The sequence below is a fragment of the Poecilia mexicana genome, unplaced genomic scaffold (genome assembly GCF_051168715.1).
Source record: "Poecilia mexicana isolate PSO_F unplaced genomic scaffold, ASM5116871v1 scaffold_19, whole genome shotgun sequence".
Taxonomy (NCBI): Eukaryota; Metazoa; Chordata; class Actinopteri; order Cyprinodontiformes; family Poeciliidae; genus Poecilia; species Poecilia mexicana.
Window position 1 is genome coordinate 26,374,372 of NW_028263388.1, and position 18,792 is coordinate 26,393,163.

The window sequence follows — 18,792 nt, forward strand, 5'->3', positions numbered from 1 at the left end:
CCTAAGATTTGCCAACTTTTATCGCCGTTTTATACGCAACTACAGTCAGACGGCCTCCCCACTAACAGCACTTACTTCCCCCAAGACAACATTCTCCTGGACGCCCGAAGCAGAAGAGGCTTTTACTTAGTTAAAGTCACTGTTTGCCAACGCACCTATCCTCATCCAGCCAGACCCCACCAGACAATTTATTCTTGAGGTTGATGCTTCAGATTTGGGAGTAGGGGCCGTCCTGTCCCAAGTCTCTCCAAGTGATAAGTCTCACTCATGTGCCTTCTTCTCCCGCAGACTGTCTCCTGCAGAGAGGAACTACGACGTAGGAGATAGGGAGCTACTGGCTATAAAGCTAGCCCTGGAGGAATGGCGTCACTGGCTGGAGGGAGCTGAACACCCCGTTGTTGTTTGGACCGACCACAAGAACCTCGCTTATCTCCAATCTGCCAAACAAAACAACCCACGACAGTCCCGCTGGTCAGTATTCTTTTCCCGATTTAACCTCTCCATCTCCTACCGCCCAGGATCCAAGAATGCTAAGCCAGACGCCCTCTCCAGACTCTATACCCCTGATGACTCGGATGAAGGACCGGCACCTCTGCTACCCCTGAGTTGCACGGTCGGAGTAGTCACTTGGGAAATTGAGGATATTATTCATCAAGCCCAGCGTCAAGAACCACCTCCTGAGTCCTGCCCCAATGGTAAGATTTATGTCCCCACCTCTGTCCGAGCCCGTTTTCTTCAATGGATACACTCATCCAGATCCTCAGGACACCCAGGGGTAAGCCACACTATTGAGTTGGTCAATTGAAGATTTTGGTAGGAATCCGTTCATAAAGATGTCAAGGAGTTTGTCCTCGCCTGCCCCACCTGTTCAAGAAATAAGTCTTCTCATCAACCACCCTCTGGCTTACTTCAACCCCTACCTGTTCCTAAACGACCATGGTTACACATTGCCATCAATTTTGTTACTGGGCTTCCACCCTCAAAAGGTATGACCACCATTTTCACCGTCATAGACCATTTTTCTAAAGCCTGCCATCTCATCCCTCTCTGCAAGTTACCCACCTCCGCTCAAACAGCCCTCCTACTTTTCAAACGTGTTCAAGCTGCACGGCATGCCCTAGGAGATCCTTTTAGACCGTGGTCCTCAGTTCATCTCTCAGGTTTGGAAACGGTTCTGTTCTGCCTTGGGTGCAAAAGCTGTTCTCTCTTCTGGTTATCATCCACAGACAGAGAGGATGAACCAGGAGATGGAAGCCACTCATTGCTGTATCTCCTCATCCAACCCCAAAGATTGGGCTCAGTATCTCCCTTGGGTGGAGTATGCCCATAACAGTCATGTTTCTGCAGCTACCGGTCTATCTCCGTTTGAGGTTTCTGTTAAGAAAATAAATTTAAAGTATGCTAGTTTTAAAGCTTAACATGTCTTGATTTAAATAGCCTCATTATAGTTTTGAAATTAGTAACTTATTCTGCCCTATTGACCTATTGACCTTTATGTTATCTGTAGTTACAGCAGATGGTTTGCTAAGATCTTTTGAACTGCCATTTGTCTGTGTGGGAAACAATCAGGAGAAGTTCTAGCTTTTCACACTCATTTGTGAAAAGCCATAAAACAGCAGGAGTTCAGGAGAAGCTCTGCTCTCACTTTGTTTAAACAATGGGCACAAATGGTCTTAGATCGTGACTTGCAGGAAGTTTTAAAAAGGGTCAGAGACAGCTTCTGGTTGGATGAGCAAAGGTACGCCTTATTTGAATAAATTAAAGACAAGAATACGCCTTTACTATAAAACTTTCTATACAGGAGTAACAAATCAGATTTGTCTTTGCACGTTTTTGCTTTCCTTTCTTTCTTCTTCTTTTCCATTTGTCTCAGGTAAATGAATGTATGTCTCTGTTGTTCTGCAATTTCTATGGTAATTTTATGTGTTGTCTTCTATTGGATTAAACTCTGTAATTCTGTGACATCTGCACTCATTGTTGTTTTCTGTGTGGCTACACGCAGCCCGCCGGGAGAACCTGGGATCGAAAAAGATTGAGCCAGAGTTTCTTTCTTAAGAAATATTATAACCTAAAATCTTCAACATTTCCCTGGGTTATCAGCCGCCATTGCTATCCACCGACGAAGACAAGATCTTGGTAACCTCTGTCCAACATCACATTCGCCGTTGCAATAGAATCTGGAAAGACACAATCTCTGCATTAAACAATACAGCCGCACAAAATAAACGTCTGGCCGACCGCAGAAGAACCCCTGCTCCTGTTTATACCAGAAAGTATGGCTGTCCACTAGGGACATACCTCTGAAGTCCCTGTCAAAGAAACTCTCTCCCAGGTTTATCGGCCCGTTTGAGATCCTAACCGTCATCAGTCCCACCGCTGTCTGTCTCTATTTACCCTCCTCTCTACGCATTCATCCCACCTTCCATGTTTCCCAGATTAAGCCAGTCCAGTCCAGTCCCTTGTGCCCTCCGGCCGAACCCCCTCTTCCCACCCGTGACATCCTCTGTTCGCTGGATTATTGACTCCTGTCGACGAGGTCGTGGGTTCCAGTACCTCGTCGACTGGGAAGGTTACGGTCCGGAGGAACGCTCTTGGGTTCCCCATTCCTTCATTCTTGACCCTTCATTGATTAGTGATTATACCGCCTCTCAGCCATCCACCTCTTCTCGGCCGCCAGGTGGCGTCCGTTGAGGGGAGAGTATTGTCAGGTTGGATTCTGTTTTGTTTTCGTTTTGGTTTCTGTTTTCTTTTGTTTTGGGAAGCCTGCTGCTTCCACATTCCCCCACCAGATGCCGCCTGTGAGCAGAGCTCCTGGAGCAGTGCATGGGAGAACCTGGAGACACACCTGTGGCACATTAGATGACAGATACTGTGGATATTTAAGAAGCGGCGAGCTGACACGTCGTTGCCTGAGTGTTTGTTTATCCTGGTAATCAAACGTTCCAGTGAGAGGCCCTTTGAGTAAGCTCCCCGAAGTAATCCTGTCTGTGCTTTTTCCTCCTCGTTAGGTTTTGCCTGAGGTTCTCGAGCGTTTCTCAAGAACGGAGTTTATGCTAACTCTTGCGAACCCCCTGTCTGCTTCCTCACGACGCCATTGGTATTACCAATCGGTTTCCTTCCTCTAGCTCTCCCTTCCTGGTCCTTTGTTCTCTGTGGATTCCTTCATGACGCAGCAGTACGTACCTGTTTGTGCCCGAAGCCTTCCGGCTTCTCATTCTCTGGATCGTTGTCAGCAGTCAGCTCGCCCTCCACCCAGCAAACTTACCAGTCCGCCCTCCCATGACTCCTCAGTTCTCCTCGCCGCCTCTGGAATACAGTCTGCTCCAACAAGTAACTCATTCTGCTCCAAAGTAAGCCTCCGCCATAAGATCTGTGACTCCTTGTTTATCATAACCTTGCCTTTACTTCTCATTAACAGTGGCTGTTCTGGTGGATCCAATCCTGACTCCAGCTCCGCACTCACTCCCTTTTCCTTTACAATAAACTATATTGTTTTGAAATGCGCATCTCCTGATTGTGTTCTTGCATGTGGGTTCAAAGACTGAAACTAAAACATGACAATATCCACAAAGTTAATTTAATCTTTTTAGGATTTTAGACAAAAAAAGTAGTGCATAATTGTAAAGTGGAAAAAAGTACAAACAAAAAGCACATACATTTTTTACTGGTAAGTTTATACAAAGATAAAATTCACATAACTTGGCTTTAATGCTAACATTACTTCTAAAAGCAATTTCTTGCACAGGGTTTTGTTTATGTATTAGAATAAAGAGAGCTGAATTCAAATGCCTTTTATCCCTATGACATTTAAGGTTGTATTGTTTTTCTGTCATTTAACAATTGTGCCCTTCTTTGTATTGGTCTATCACATAAAATCCCAATAAAATGTGTTTTGTGGTTAATAGATATGCAATGCACAGTAACCATCTGATTGTAAGGAAACTTTGGGCATTACAATAACATTAACACATGTAAAATGCTGCAAAGGAAAAAAGCTGAAAGAAGTTTAATGAGCTGAATAAAGAAAGGAAAGAAGTTTACCTCATCAAAGTGTCTGAGGAAGTAGGCTACAATGTATGACAGAAGACTTTTAGCACCATCCTGCATGCAGAAAAACAAGAGACACTGACATTCTGAACAGCGTGGAGATAACAGTACAAACTGATGCTTACTATTTCCAACTGCTGTATAAACTGCCCTTTCAAGTTTCTATCATTTTGTGAGGATAACATTTTTTTGCATTACAAATATGTACATGCAAAATGTTTACAAAAGACTAAAATACTACTTTGCCTAACATTTGTATGAAGTAGTATGTGCTTGTGTCACAAATTACTGTTATGGAATTTGGAAACAAGCTGATGTAATTTTGACTTGATTTCATTTGATGTATGACTGTAGCTACCTAAAAACCCACGAGGCTTCTTTATATACTGTATCTTAAAATGTAAGGGTTTAATTACATGAATCTAAAAGTCGACTCTGTGACATAGAAAGTACTCCTGTGTTTCTTTTTATTGTGTGTAAGCTTTGCTTTCTCAAACTCCCATTTGGTCATGGCAGATTGCCGCTCACACTTAGTCTGGTTCTACTTGAAATTTCTTCCTGATAGACAAGAAACACTTACTTTTTTTCAAAAACACTTTATTGATCTCAAAGGGAAATTAAATGTTGTTGTGATTAAATTTAATAAAAAAAATTATTGTAGATAGTGATGGCAGTGGACAGGAAAGATCTCCAGTAGACATCTGTATTACAATAAATTTAAAGAAACCTGTTTTTCTATAACACTTTAATGAAGAGGATGGTCAGGCTTGTCCATAATTTTCTTCATTTGATGTAAAATCCTTCTTTCCATCATCATCTCCAGACAATCCACAGTCATCGCCAGAATAGAACCAGCATTCTTTATCAGGTTGCTGAACTGTTTTAGGTTTTTGCAATGATTAATCAGCATTTGTGATTTGTTTTGGCTCTTTAGAAACCAATCTTCTTTTAAGGATCTGTCATTTATTTCCATCAAGGTGCAATATAATAAGAAAAAAGAAAAACTACTTAAGGCCCAACAACTTTTCTCTTAAATACTTTTAAATGCTGGAGGAACTACTGAGCACCTTAGTGTAAAAGTAAACCAAAAATAACAGTAACAATCGGAAAAAAATATGTGGCTAAGATGAAATTGGAAAGTGTTTTAGTACATTTTGCACAAAACAAAACAAGACAAAAAAAAAAAATCAAGAGGCCCAAATATGATTTCAAATTGGAATGTTTTAACAAAATATGATTTCTGTACTCACATTGCTCTTGACATCTTTGAGTTTTGGCAAAATCTCAAGAGTGAAGCCATCAGCTTGACCTCTTGTTCGATTCCCACCATTCATGAAATTACCAAATGCCAGAACCAAACCTAGAATCTTCTTCACTGAAACATTGTCCTGCAGAGTCTGTCAAAAAGGTTGAAGACAAAGGCAAATAATGCAATGGGTTGATTTCTTTTTCTGATATATATATGGTAAAAAAAAAAAAGCCTTTAAAAATCTATGGGAATAAGGAGAAGGACAAAATAAAATGAAAATCTGATTATTTTATTAATATATTTGTAAAAGAACTAAACAATCAACAGTGATTTGTTGAACCAACTAACTTCCATCTAGATAAAAAATCAATATTAAATCAAAAACAAACCTCCTCCTGAAAAGGCACAACAAAAACAATCACCAAAAGCAGGCTTGGTTCCAACAGAATGGACTAATATTTCTGCTACAAACAAGCCTGGCTTGTCATGACTTCTAGCCTGTTGACCTTTGTTACATTCTCTCTCACAACAAACTTTCCTATCAATCACCACTATGAAGACTACTAGAGCCACAAAAATCCTTAACAAAATAAATACACAGATAATCAACACACTACTTCAGTGAAACAAATCTATGTCAATCTTGGCCCATGTTCTTTCACGCTCCTGATGTGACATCAGTGGCTCAATGTGGTACTACCCCAGGGCACAACTACATACTTTCTGAGGTGTATGTACAGTTACTGACTGGACACTGTGATGTATCTGACTTATCAGATACATCACGGCACTACTATTTTGAGTAATGACATTTAATCTCAAGTGTCCCCCTGCCAAGTTCTATAACAAGGGTCACCAACCTTTTTGAGTCCAAGAGCTATAGTGACACAGAGGACACAGATAAACACAGGTTTAAGTGTGTTTGATGCACACATAAACTTGTACAACTCATCTTTAATTAAAGTATCAATAATAATAAATGTACATGTGTGATTAAATTGCTGCCTAGAGAGCAATTTAAAAAAGAATGAAACAAAAACAGGGCAATATTTCATTATTTAATATATAAGTGAGCCAAAGAGCCACTTCTGTTAGCCTGTGTCTAGAACCACCAATGGGCTGCAGGTCTGTGACTGAGGAATTTTGTTAGCATGTATTCCATCATTCTTATGTCTTGATAGGAAGTCAGGTTATCCAAACTGGCAACACACATTAATAAAACAGTGAAATAATATTGACCACAAAACACATTATTTATAAAACATATCAACATTTTCCATAACAAACGTTTTTAATGTTAAAAAAATAAACTGTTTCTCTTCACAATATTTAAATAAATAGATATTGTAAAGAAAATATATATCATATATATATTTATATGATTTGTTTTTAAATTGCCATTTATATTATTTTTCGGTCTCAGGAAATCATGGAGGGATCAAGGGCTTCTAGGATCTGACCTTTAGGGGTGCTTAGCCCCCAACATGGCTAAGGCCCAAGAGAAGATATTCATTGATGCATTTTTTAAAATGTCACTGCTTATTTACATACATTAAGATACGAAATTAAATAGTTTTGTCCAACTAAAACTGTTAACTGTGGGGCAGTGTTGTGGTACTCGAAGTTGGTCTTGGTCTCGAGACCGTTTTCTGATGGTCTCGGTCTCGTCTCGGACTCGACCGCATTTGGTCTCGGTCTTGTCTCGGTCTCGGGCTCTGAGGACTCGGCATTTTATTTCAAGACCAGTCGAGACCGCAACTGTGAAAATATCACTAAACGTGCAGCATACTGTCCAGTTTATTTGTTAACATCTTTGTTTTCAGTGGATGCAAAACGCACCGATTAAAATCCAAGCAACTATGTGTTTCTGTTACTCCCCCCTTTCTTTGCCCTCCCCACCTTTCACTCGCGCGCGGCGCTCCAGGACATGCGCAGTGGTTTTCTCTCAGCGGCAGAAAATGTTTGTCTAATCGTCAGTAATATAATAGCGCTGCATAAATAGTAAGAAATCCGATGGCCAGAGCTAACTCAGCAGCGCTTCGCTTTCAGAGACGATGGGGACAACGTCTAACTGTTTTCGTCACTTAGAAAAGTAGCTCAAAGAAGGTAAGCTCCGTTGACGTGATGTTAGCAAAGCTAGCTGTACAGAGACAAGAATTTGTGATGAAAAAAAGTCACTCACTGCGCTGAATTATTGTGCGGAGGTGTAGACTGACTTGTCGCATTTATGGGACAACGCTGTGTCCAAAAGTCTGCAATATAGTGATGTGACATTCAGAAACAGTCGATTCTTCTCCACGGCTCTTTACTTATTAGATAGGACTGGAGTGTCACTTACTGAGAGCCGTTGTTCTATCAGATAGCCGTACGCTGTCAGAATAGCATACATGCAGTGAGTACTATGCCTGCGCATGCGCATTAAGAAGTCCGACCGAAAGAGGAGTTGTCAGTGCACCGCAGCAAGTTATGACGAAAATAAGTCATTAAATTGTTTTCAGTGATAACTATACAGATATACATGTGTTGTCATGGTTTCACAGTGTATTTAAAGCAGGGTCTGGCTGCAGCTGGAGTCAGCTACAACACACGCCTGTGTAAAACTCACTGCCATACAACTGTTAATAACAAAGTGTATGACGATCTACGTCATGATTCTATGTTGCTGATTAAATGAAATCTTATGGTAATGACGTGTCTAACAGATATAGCCGGTGTTCTATCAGATAGCCATACACTGTCAGGACAGCATACATGCAGTGAGTACCATGCCAGCGCATGCGCATTAAGAAGTCTGACTGTCAGTGGAGTTGTCAGTTCAGCATACGCAACAAGTTATGACGAAAATAAGTCATTAAATTGTTTAGAATATGACATAATATGATAACTAGATAGATATACATGCGTTGTCGTGGTTTCAAAGTGTATTTAAAGCAGGTCTGGCTGCAGCTGGATGCCATACAACTGTTAATAACCAATTATATGATGATCTACGTCATGATTCTATGTTGCTGATTAAATACAATCATATGGTAATGACAGCATATGCATGTCTGAGCTAAGCGTATGACTATCTGACCTGACAGAACACCCGTTCTTTGTTCTTGTAATGCTCTGTGTACACTGCATCATTATTTTATTTAATTATGTACGTTGATATTTAAATTAACAAATAACTAAAACACAAGAACGAAAGAGCACGAAGAGCATGCACATTGCTCTTTGTTTTTGTTCAAAGTGGCAGCTGTAATGTCTGCCATGGTGTCAGACTGCCTGGCTTCATGTACTGGGAGAGAGAGTGAAAACAGTCACAATGAGCGCCTTCTGTTTGGTTACTTCTTGCTTGTTGCTCCTTGGTCAGTGTTCATAGTTGAGTGTTATTTACCATCAGGGCATTGCCTCAATTGCTATGTTTAATGGTGCAGACAGTGGTGGTTTCTTACATAAGCAATATGGGCAAATGCCCAGGGTGTTATGTTTTTAGGGATGGCACGAGACCATCACACATTGTAGCACAGAAAGGAATATTTAATATTGGTAAAATGTATTAAGTATTTTAGGGCTGTTGTAAACGAATATTTTAGTAATCGAGTAATCTATCGATTATTCTTACGATTAATCGAGTAATCGGATAAAACACATTTATAAAATGAAATATTGGTAAATCTGGCATAATACCGGTGTTACTATCAGATATCAATATCAGTCCAATTTTTCATATTTGAGCATCCATAACAGTTGCTTTTTTGTAGTTTAGAAAACTAACCTGTAACAATAATAGCTCACTTTTTAAGTTAACCAGAAGAAAAGTTATAGAAAAATCTGAAATTATATTGAATTTAATAACAAAGAGGCAGGCTCACAAATATGCTTATAAAAATGTCTACAATCCAGCTTTTAGTTTATGTATTCATCTTCAGTGAGTTTAATAGATTAATTAAACTCACCTTGCCACCTAACCTGTCACGCTTTGGGTTTGAAAATACGGGAAATGTCGCCTGGAGTGGGAGGAGAGGGCGAATGAACGAACGTAAGATGGGTGGAGGGGAGGAAATAGACCAGCGGACTGACGAACCGTTAGACCCATAGACATAAGGATAGACGCCTCATGGACCGCTCTCGCCTATTGTCACTGACGAGATTTAGGGCGGCCATCTTGGAGCGGTACAACACTCCACTCAGTGTTATGTGTTTAGCAGCACAATAACGTTTCAGCGCATTTAATCGATCATAACACACTTTTTTGTTACTGTAAACCATATTCAAACATCTATCAAAGCAACATTAATAAACAATTGTATTTTTTAAGTATGTTTTTAATACATAGTTCATCATATTTAAATATGCTTAGTGGTGTTGAGAAAATAAATTTAAAATAAGCTAGTTTTAAAACTTAGCATGTCTTGATTCAAATGGCCTAATTGTGGTTTTGAAATTAGTAATGTATTCTGGCTCTTTGACCTTTATTTTACCTGTAGTTACAGCAGATGGTTTGCTAGGATCGTTTGAACTGCCTTTTGTCTGTGGGAAAACAATACAGTGGAAGTTGTAGCTTTTCACACTCATCTGTGAAAGGCCGTAAACACGGCAGGGGTTTTAGGCTTCAGATAGAGGGTCAGAGATAGCTCCTGGTTGGATGAGCAAAGATACGCCTTATTTGAATAAATTAAAGATAAGAATACGCCTTTTACTATAAAACTTTCTACACAGAAGTAACACATTAGATTTGCTCTTGCAACTCTCCAAAGATGTCTTTGCACGTCTTTGCTTTCTTTCCTTCTTTCCCAAGTCTGTGAGGTAAATGAATGTATGTCTCCATTGTTCTGCAGTTTCTGGTGTAAGTTTGTGCATTGTCTTACTTTTAAGTTTATGCATTGTCTTATATTGGATTAAATTCTGTAATTCTGTGACGTCAACACGCATTGTTGTTTTCCTTGTGGCTACACGTGGCCTGCCGAGAGGACCTGGGATCTAAAGGAAGAGAGAGAGCCAAACTTTTACCAAAGTTAACTATTTTAGATTTTCTTCCTTAACATTTGGGGGCTCATGCCGGTTCTGGAGTCTCGGTGGGCGGCTGTTTGGCCCTGATTGATCCGTTTTGGCCCGACGCTTCGGTGTGGTAAGACAATGTTTAATTATTTTTTTGGTTGTCTGAAGCGCTGTGTCGTTGGACCGGGGCTGATTGCTCTTGGTGTGTGCGGCCTCACAGAGTTTGGAAACTGCAGCGGTATGTAAAATCCCTCCTAAAAGAGTCTGTAGTTTAAGGATTTGAATAAATACACATAAACGGGGGTTCGTGGCTGTTCCAAGCAGCAGGACTTTGCGCTACCTCTGCTAAAGCTGGGTTTCTTTTGAATTCTTTGCCCTGAGAGTCGTCCCGTACCTCTTTAAAAGAATTTGGGTCTTTGTGTATTCAGATAGTGTGGGCTTGTATCAGCCGGAGATTACGACTCATCTCCAGTGGACTAATAATTGGACTGGTTTGGGATTAATTGGATAGGTTTGGGTTGAATCACCCTACTCTGGGAGTAAAAGGACTGAAGCGGGTTGAATCACCCTACTCTGGGACTCTGAATCGAGTAGCCAGGAGTAAAAGGACTGAAGCGGGTTGAATCACCCTACTCTGGGACTCTGAATCGAGTAGCCAGGAGTAAAAGGACTGAAGCGGGTTGAATCACCTTAAAGGACTGATAGCAGGTTGAATCACCTTTACTCTGGCTCTCTGAACCGGGTCGCCGTAAGTAGAAGTCTGTTACTGGATGTATTGTCTTTCTCTGGGACCCTGAATCGAGTTGCCAAAGAGTATAAAGGACTGAGAATAATTAATTTAGTACAGGTTGAATCACCTTAAAGGACTGAGAAGTTGAAATGAGAATAAAAGAGATTTGTCGAAGTGAAGTTGGAAGATTAAAAGATGCATCATACGTTCTTTTAAGCCGGCGCCTGACATTTTCTTTTCTTTTCTGTCTTTTCTTGGCTGAACTACGACGTCGTCTGTGTATCTGTGTTTGTGTGCGTGCTTGGCTGCGGGTTGATCTATTGCTGATTTTGTGTCTGTCTGTCCGCCATTTTATGTTTCACCGCGCGCTGCTGTCTGTCTCTGTCTGAGTTGTGTTGAGATTGTGCAGAAGAGATTTGTGTCTTATGTGTTTGTCTGTTTTGCTGGATGTTATGTTGCTGTGTTTCTGTTAACTCATGCTTCTGTGGGACAGAGATTTCTTCTCCATTTTGGTTACAGGTTTTACAGGTTCTGTGTCACGGAGCAGGGGGCCTCATTGGCCACTCCATTTGCATTTTGGGAGTTCTTTTAGAACTGTGTTTTATGTTGAAATAAAAAGTACATAATAACAGATTTACGGATGTTTTTACTTTCTCAGCGGGAGAAATGTGTGGCATCAGTTCCAGGCTGGAGCACTGGAATGATCTCATTGCTTTTTTATATATATAATATTGTAACATTTACAATGACTTTAATTTCTAGGTTTCCTGACACTGGATGGAACACCCTCACTAATCTGAACGGGGACGCAGAACTGATAAATATGATGTTTTTCTCCTTGACAGTGTTTTCTACACTGTTAATGTAGGACATGTTGGAACACTAATGAATGACTTTGTTTCTTGTAGGACGATCTTTGTGTGCAGCCCATTTTGCATATTACAAAACCACATGAACGGTTTTTGGGGTTTTCCTACAGGGGGTCTAGTTACTGGGTAGCCATTTAATAACAGTGGGCTATCATGAAATAAGGTTGTGTGTATAACATGGAGTTTTTGAAATAGGTTCACTCAGAACTGAACGACATTTGAACTACTGGATAATTATGTTTCTTTCAACCATGGTGTTATAATAATTGTGTTTCAGACTTTCAACAGGACAAATTTTGGTTTGAAATTTGGGTAAATATGTGTTTGGAAGATGGAACCAGTACTAATTGGGAAGTTCTAACTTTATGGTTCACAAATATTTTTATTTTACACATTGGAGTGTGACGAACAAATTACAGGTGAACATGGGGATCTTTTCAGTTGCTGTAAGTGAATTACACTACTTAATGTGTTTGCCCAATGTCATCGAGGAGAATTGGAAAATATATTGGTTACATTACAGGTCAACTAATGTAAAGATGCCTTCAAATACTGAGGATGGGGTCTTCTTCCTGCTCTCACCGCCGTGTTGGGGGAGGATCACACCTCAATTTGTTTGGTCAGCTTGATCTGGGGTAACATCCTGCATCTTTCTTTCAATGGAGAGCTTGAGTGTGAATGAAATGGCCATTGATGGGTTTTTAGGAAGCACTTTGTAAATATGACGTCACTTTAGTGAGTAGCTGTGTGATGTTTTTTCTTCTTTTAAACTATTTAGGGACAGTGAAGGTTTTGATTCATAAATTTACTTTTACTACTGCTTTATGGACAATTTTTTTAAAGGTGCTGATTACATATTTTGGTATCACAATCTGGTTAAAGCTGAATCGTCTGCTTGTACTGTAGAATTAATACGAAACAAGAATTCAGCCTTGGCTTGAAGAAGATAAATGTAGTAATTAGGACACTGTCTCATAAACTTTGACTAACAACACTAACAAACTAACCTAACTTCTAACTAAATTAACTTGGTTTATATGTCACATGGGTAACTGATTGGACATGTTGAAATTTTAGCACAATGGGGAAAGTCCCCTATTTTGGTTTTCCACCTCTAAATTGTTTTTCTTTTTGAAATAAGAAAAACACAGGGGGATGTTATAAAGATAAGATATTACAGATAGAACTTTGAAATTTACATCATCTCACTCTAGTTTGAATACTAGATGGAAGATTTGGAGAAATGGTGGAACATGTCACAATATTTTAGTTTTTCAGCAAATTATAACAGTAACATAGATTCAAAATTGTTTTCAAAATGATAATTTTATTATATCAACAGGGGGAGAAGGAGAAGTAGACCCTAATTCCTGGTAAATTTTTGGATACGGTTAATTGTAAACTTGTTAATCAATAATATTGAGTTGTTCATTCAACAATAGTGAATTATGGATTTCTTTAATGTAGAGTCATATTGCCTTCCTGCTTGACTAAAATATGGTGTATGTGATATAGAAGCTTCTACTAAATTAGATTTGATCATCTAAAATTGAACAGCTTTAAACAACATCTATGTCATCTTTATTTCATTTAAAATTGTTGATAGATTTCTGCATCACTGCTGATTTTGATTATATACAGTTGGGTGTAAATTGTGAATTTTGAGGAAAATTTTGGTTAAAACTGCTATGAAATTCAAATGAAATGTGAATAACTTCTGAAATTTTAAAATAGGACTTTGTCTTGAAGCGTGGGACAATGATAATAATGTTTAGTATTTACTAGGACAATATGAAATTCATAATTATTTGACAAAATGCAATTCAATCACAACTTTTATAAGTGTTAGTACTAGGACATTCTAGAGCACATGTGTCAAACTCAAGGCCCGCGGGCCACATGTGGCCCGCCATGTCATTTTATGTGGCCCCCCCAGCGTTTTATAGGTCCATGATTGACTTAAAATAGGTTTTGAGCACGAATTGACGACAAACTACATCTCCCATAATGCATTCCGATTGTTACCAGCCAACATTACGGCTTCTCGCCACTAGAGAGCAGCAGAGTCACCTTAAGCTGCTTATTGATTTTACCAGCGAATAAAACTGAGACTTCGACAAGCTAACATCAAAACGTCTAAGAAAAGAAAAATCGATTTACAAGTAAGACTGTGAATGAAGATGTGTGTGAGTTGGTGTCAGGGCGGCAGGTCGCGCTAGACTTTTTTTGTTATCCGTTATCTTGACCGACAACATAAAAAAAAAAAAATAAAAAAAAAAAATTGGCCCTGTACTATTTTTATCCGTGAAATTATAATCATATTAACATCGGCTATTTAGCCGCATTTTATGCGGTTTAGTGAATATTCACCGTGAATCCTGATCCCATCACAAATTAAGCAGATAAATGCATCTACATTTTTCTCCGTAGTGACAAAAAAACCACTGACTGAGGCCCCAATAACTTTTAATAAATTAAATTAAGCGACTTCACTTAAATTAGCATCACTTCACCCGCTGGGGTCTGAACGCACTTCCTCCTGGTTCCCATCTGCAGAAAAATCTGCGCTAATTCATCAGTCAGTTGGATCTGTCTGATCCAAACAGATCAACTGGACTCTGAGTGTTTTACCCTGCGGGGTCCGGTGTGCGCTTTAAGGATTTTTTATTTTTTTTTTCGCTTCTCCGAAACGGACAGATGTTACGTCTGCAGCTCCTCCAGATCGCCGCTCTCCTGGGTAACGTGAACCCAGAAGGCTCCATTTGTTAAATCCGCTGGATGAGTTACTCCCAGCGGTTTTTAATTCTTCGCAGCGGCGTAGCGTAACTGCCTCCGCAGTGGTTGAGCAGCGCACTGCGCATGTTACAATCTAATTAACCTTTGCATCGTCATTTATTTCCTCAAGATAAACTGCCGGCTCCTCAAATGGATTAACACAAAGTTGCATTCTCTTTAGTTTTCTCTGGTCTGTAATGGAGACTTGAATTTAACGCGCCATTTCAAACAAAGGTTTTGAATGCGCTTCCTAACCAGAAGCTCCAAAGAGTTGTTTAACAAACAATATGAGGTGTTCAATTTATTTTTAACATTGTATTTTCATACATTTTATGCTAGGGGTGCCCAAGTCTAGTTTTCCAGAGCTACCATCTGCAACTTTAGATGCGTTCCTTCTCTAACACACCTGGATCATTTACTCATTATAAGGCTCTACAGAACTGAGTTGCTGCTAATGAGGGAAGTCAACCTTTTGCCTGGGGTGTGTTTTAGCAGGGATGCATCTAAAAGTTGCAGTCTAGAGGACTGAACCTGGGCACTCCTGATTTGTACCGTCAATGTGGCCCTTTGAGGGTGGCCAATATGCTGAAGTGGCCCTCGGTGAAATTGAGTTTGACACCCCTGCTCTAGAGTTTGTTCTAATTCTTTAATGAGTTTGTGATTTTAAAATTTGTAGTTGATATTTGGCACAAACGGAGTGAATGTCATCGAGGTATTGACGTCTATTGATTTTGAACAGTAAGTGTCATTATTTTCTTAATTCTGGCACATCTGATGGTGGAATGTTTTAATACATTTATATGTTTATTCTTTTTGCAGTTCAGGATTTGGGGCAGTTGGCCGTTTGTGCTATAACAACAACAAATCTAGAGCCACACGGGAGGATGCATCACAAGATAAAATTAAATTTTAATTATAATAGTGAAAGTAACAAAATGTCGCATACATAAGTTTTGATTTTTTAATTACTTTGTATTATTTTTTCTCTGGCAGTTCTCCTTCCTTCTGACTTGATGGCGATCTTGGGGGCAGGGTCTTTCAAGCTCAGAGATCATGGGACGGTGTGATTAGAAAGGATCTTCTTGATTATCGCATCAGGCCGCTGTTGTTGCTGCTGAACAAGGACATGATGATGCTGAACTGTGCCCATCTTCTGCTGGACTGCTGTATAAAAGCCAAAACTATTGAACGATTACTAAGGTCAGTGAAGATGAACTGTGTTCTTCTGTTGTCACATGAGGGCAAAGTGCTGCTCACAGGACCTGGCAACAGATGTCTGCTTTGAGTGTTGTTTTTCACACCTGGCTGAAAACAAAAGGGACTCAGGCGTTATCTGTGAGAGTCCTCTACGGCCTGGAATCAGCAGGGAGTCGGGACCACAAAGATCAAAGCCTTTTGTCCAAACCCAGACGGGGGTTTCAGAGGATGACTGATCTGCTGGTTTCTACGTCCTGCTCTGTCGACCACGAAAGGCTGACCAAAGTTCATCAAAGAGGGACTGTATCCAGATGTTTCTGCACTGCGGGAATGACTGCTACTCTGGACACCTTCTGATTCAGCAGATAAAGAATTGGGGCATGGCAAGTCGCTCAGCAGTGGTCCTGTTGTGTGTTCTCATGTTTGATCCTGGATTCTCACCTCTGATCATGTGACCTGAGCGCCAAAGCCCACTCCTGGGGTTCCCTTCAGTCTGCAGGTTGGAGACGAAATGGATGCCAACAAAACTTGGTAGTGGTGAATAAGTTCTTTTTAATTTTTGTAGTGTGTGATGCCATTGTTCTCTCCTTACTTTAGTTATATAGCACAGATGCGCCCTGTTGCCTTCACGTCCTGAACCCATGCTGTGAAATGCTAAGTGTTGAGGACTCCCCATCTCCTGGTGTCAGAGGTTTTACAATGCAGTTAGAGAGTTGGTGTGAACCAACGGTTACGACTCTCTGCATTTCTCGGAAATGCATTAACTTCCTCCATGATTCACTCCGTTTGTCTCACAAAATGCTAATGTGTTTTCCTTCCTGCCTGAAAAGAATGGGCAGGGACTAACTATTGCAATTACATATTTTTTCTTAACCATAGCTGAATTGCATTGTGTGTTACGTTTCATCTACTAAGGAAGATGATCTAAATTTTATTTGCATAGTACAGGGGCTACCATTCAGTAAAACTAAATTTAAATTTAAATGGATTTTGAAATTAAGGTGTTAAAGTGGATTGATGGGTGTCTGCAGAGCTTACTGAGCTAATGGCACCAAGTTCTGTGTTGATTTCATAAATTTAATCAAATATTAAATTCTTTGATTGAGGTGTGCAGATTGTAACAGCATCTGGGACACCATGTTTGAATTACATCCAACTGTGTTATATGATGGTAAGGTTAGCAGTGTCAGCAGGTTTCATCTCAATGAGTTGTATGGGATTTTTATTGTATTCTATGACAGAACATTTGTTCTGTTATAGAAAGAGGGGGAAATGAATGGAATTGATCTAATAAGCAAATTTGTAGTTTGGAGTTGTCTTTACTTCTTGGCAAAAGAGGTTATTGAAGTTAAATCAAAATTCATTAAATATGAGTTAACTATTTGGATATGGAAAAGTAAAATTTATAAATTGAATACACTAAACTTAATATTACTTGTCAAATAATTTATATAAAAAGTGTTTCTTAAAACAGGGAAGGTGATCGTTGGATTGTTGCATCTCTCTTCATATGATTTAAAATAAGTTGTTTAAGACATCCAGGAAGGTCTAAACTAAATATTTACATCATTTAATAAACTTAGCTGTATCGAATTTCTCCCCAAAACTGAAAAGGTATTGATAATTGATAAATAATATAAAAAGGGTAATTCATTATCCAATTAAATATTTTACAAATAGGTTTTCAAAAGAATAAATGGATCAAAGGTAAAAATTGTTAAAATTTTGGGATTTAAAACTATGATTGGAATAAAGTAAGCCATTTTTTATATTTAGTGACACGGTTAACTTTATTCTTGTAAAACAGGCTGATCATTCTTTAAGGTTTTAAAATAGAAAATATGACTGAAATTAAATTGGTCTAAATTGGAGATTTACAAATTAACAATTATGGAACTGCTTCTAAAATATGGTTAAGGTTTGGGTTCAACACAATGGGAAAACATTTATCTCTGATGTAGGCCTTTTATAAAAGAGGGTCAAAATATTGACAAAATACAGCTCTAAAGGAGAAGCTTCTTAAAATTTGAAGTTTACTGAGTTATAATACAAAAGGAAAATTACTGGAAGAGACTTAACATAAGGAAATAAATGAAAATTAGGAATAAAGTTTTAAAGAGAAATAAATAAAACTAAAAGCTACCAAAACAAATCTCTTACTTTATGATAATAAAGTAACTATTAAAATAAGATTTGATAACAAGACCAATATATGACTTGAAACAATAAAGAATTAGAGTATTAATTAATAAATCAGTGTAAATAAAATATTAATTCAAATTGGAAGGAATTACTTGTTAAAATACATGAAGGAGCTCTAGATAGGCGACAGACTCTGTTCCAGTATGGTGACCAGCTGATGACCTCATTGGATAACAAAGGACCACAACCTGGTGTGACTGAGGATCTTCCCTGACCGGAGGACGACTTCACACCTAGATGTTCATCAGGATTTATTTCATTCTATTATGCTTTTGATGTCACCAAATTGGAAAAGAGGGAACGACCTCTTTGTTAAACTCACCAAATTCTGGGCATAATAATCCCTAAATAGGTGAGCATCGGTTACTGAGCTGACGACCCTGAGTTCAAAACTATAAGGAAAATGAGCTGCTGGAGACCAGAGGATCATCTTTGTTTTTCCTATTAACAAGTTTTCATCTTTCATCTACGACGTGCCAACGAACACATCTTACTTCAAGGAGCATCAAGAAACACGGACACAAAATGAAGATATGTAAAAAAAAAAAAAAAAATTGTACAAAACTATTCAACTGGAGGTTTATTGATAGTTTGTAAGTCTTTTATATGTAGTATTTTGTATCTAACTTGTTCATTTAATGCAGGGATAATTTTTGACAAGTATTTGTGTAACATCCTATTTACATCAGGAATACGATTGACTTTTCTAAAATATCATTTAAGTATTATAGTAAAAT

At 38.9% G+C, this 18,792-nt stretch overlaps 1 protein-coding gene across 1 annotated transcript in view; it reads right to left on the minus strand.

Moving 5' to 3' along the window:
* Nucleotides 1-18,792, minus strand: part of fmn2b (formin 2b) — a 60,101-nt gene that overhangs the window by 15,383 nt on the left and 25,926 nt on the right. Inside the window, exons 8-9 of the mRNA XM_088016422.1 lie at nt 5,298-5,444; nt 4,042-4,101 (exon numbers count right to left, since the gene is read on the minus strand). Of these exons, the coding sequence (XP_087872548.1) occupies nt 4,042-4,101; nt 5,298-5,444 (207 nt within the window). The remainder of the gene's footprint in view (nt 1-4,041; nt 4,102-5,297; nt 5,445-18,792) is intronic.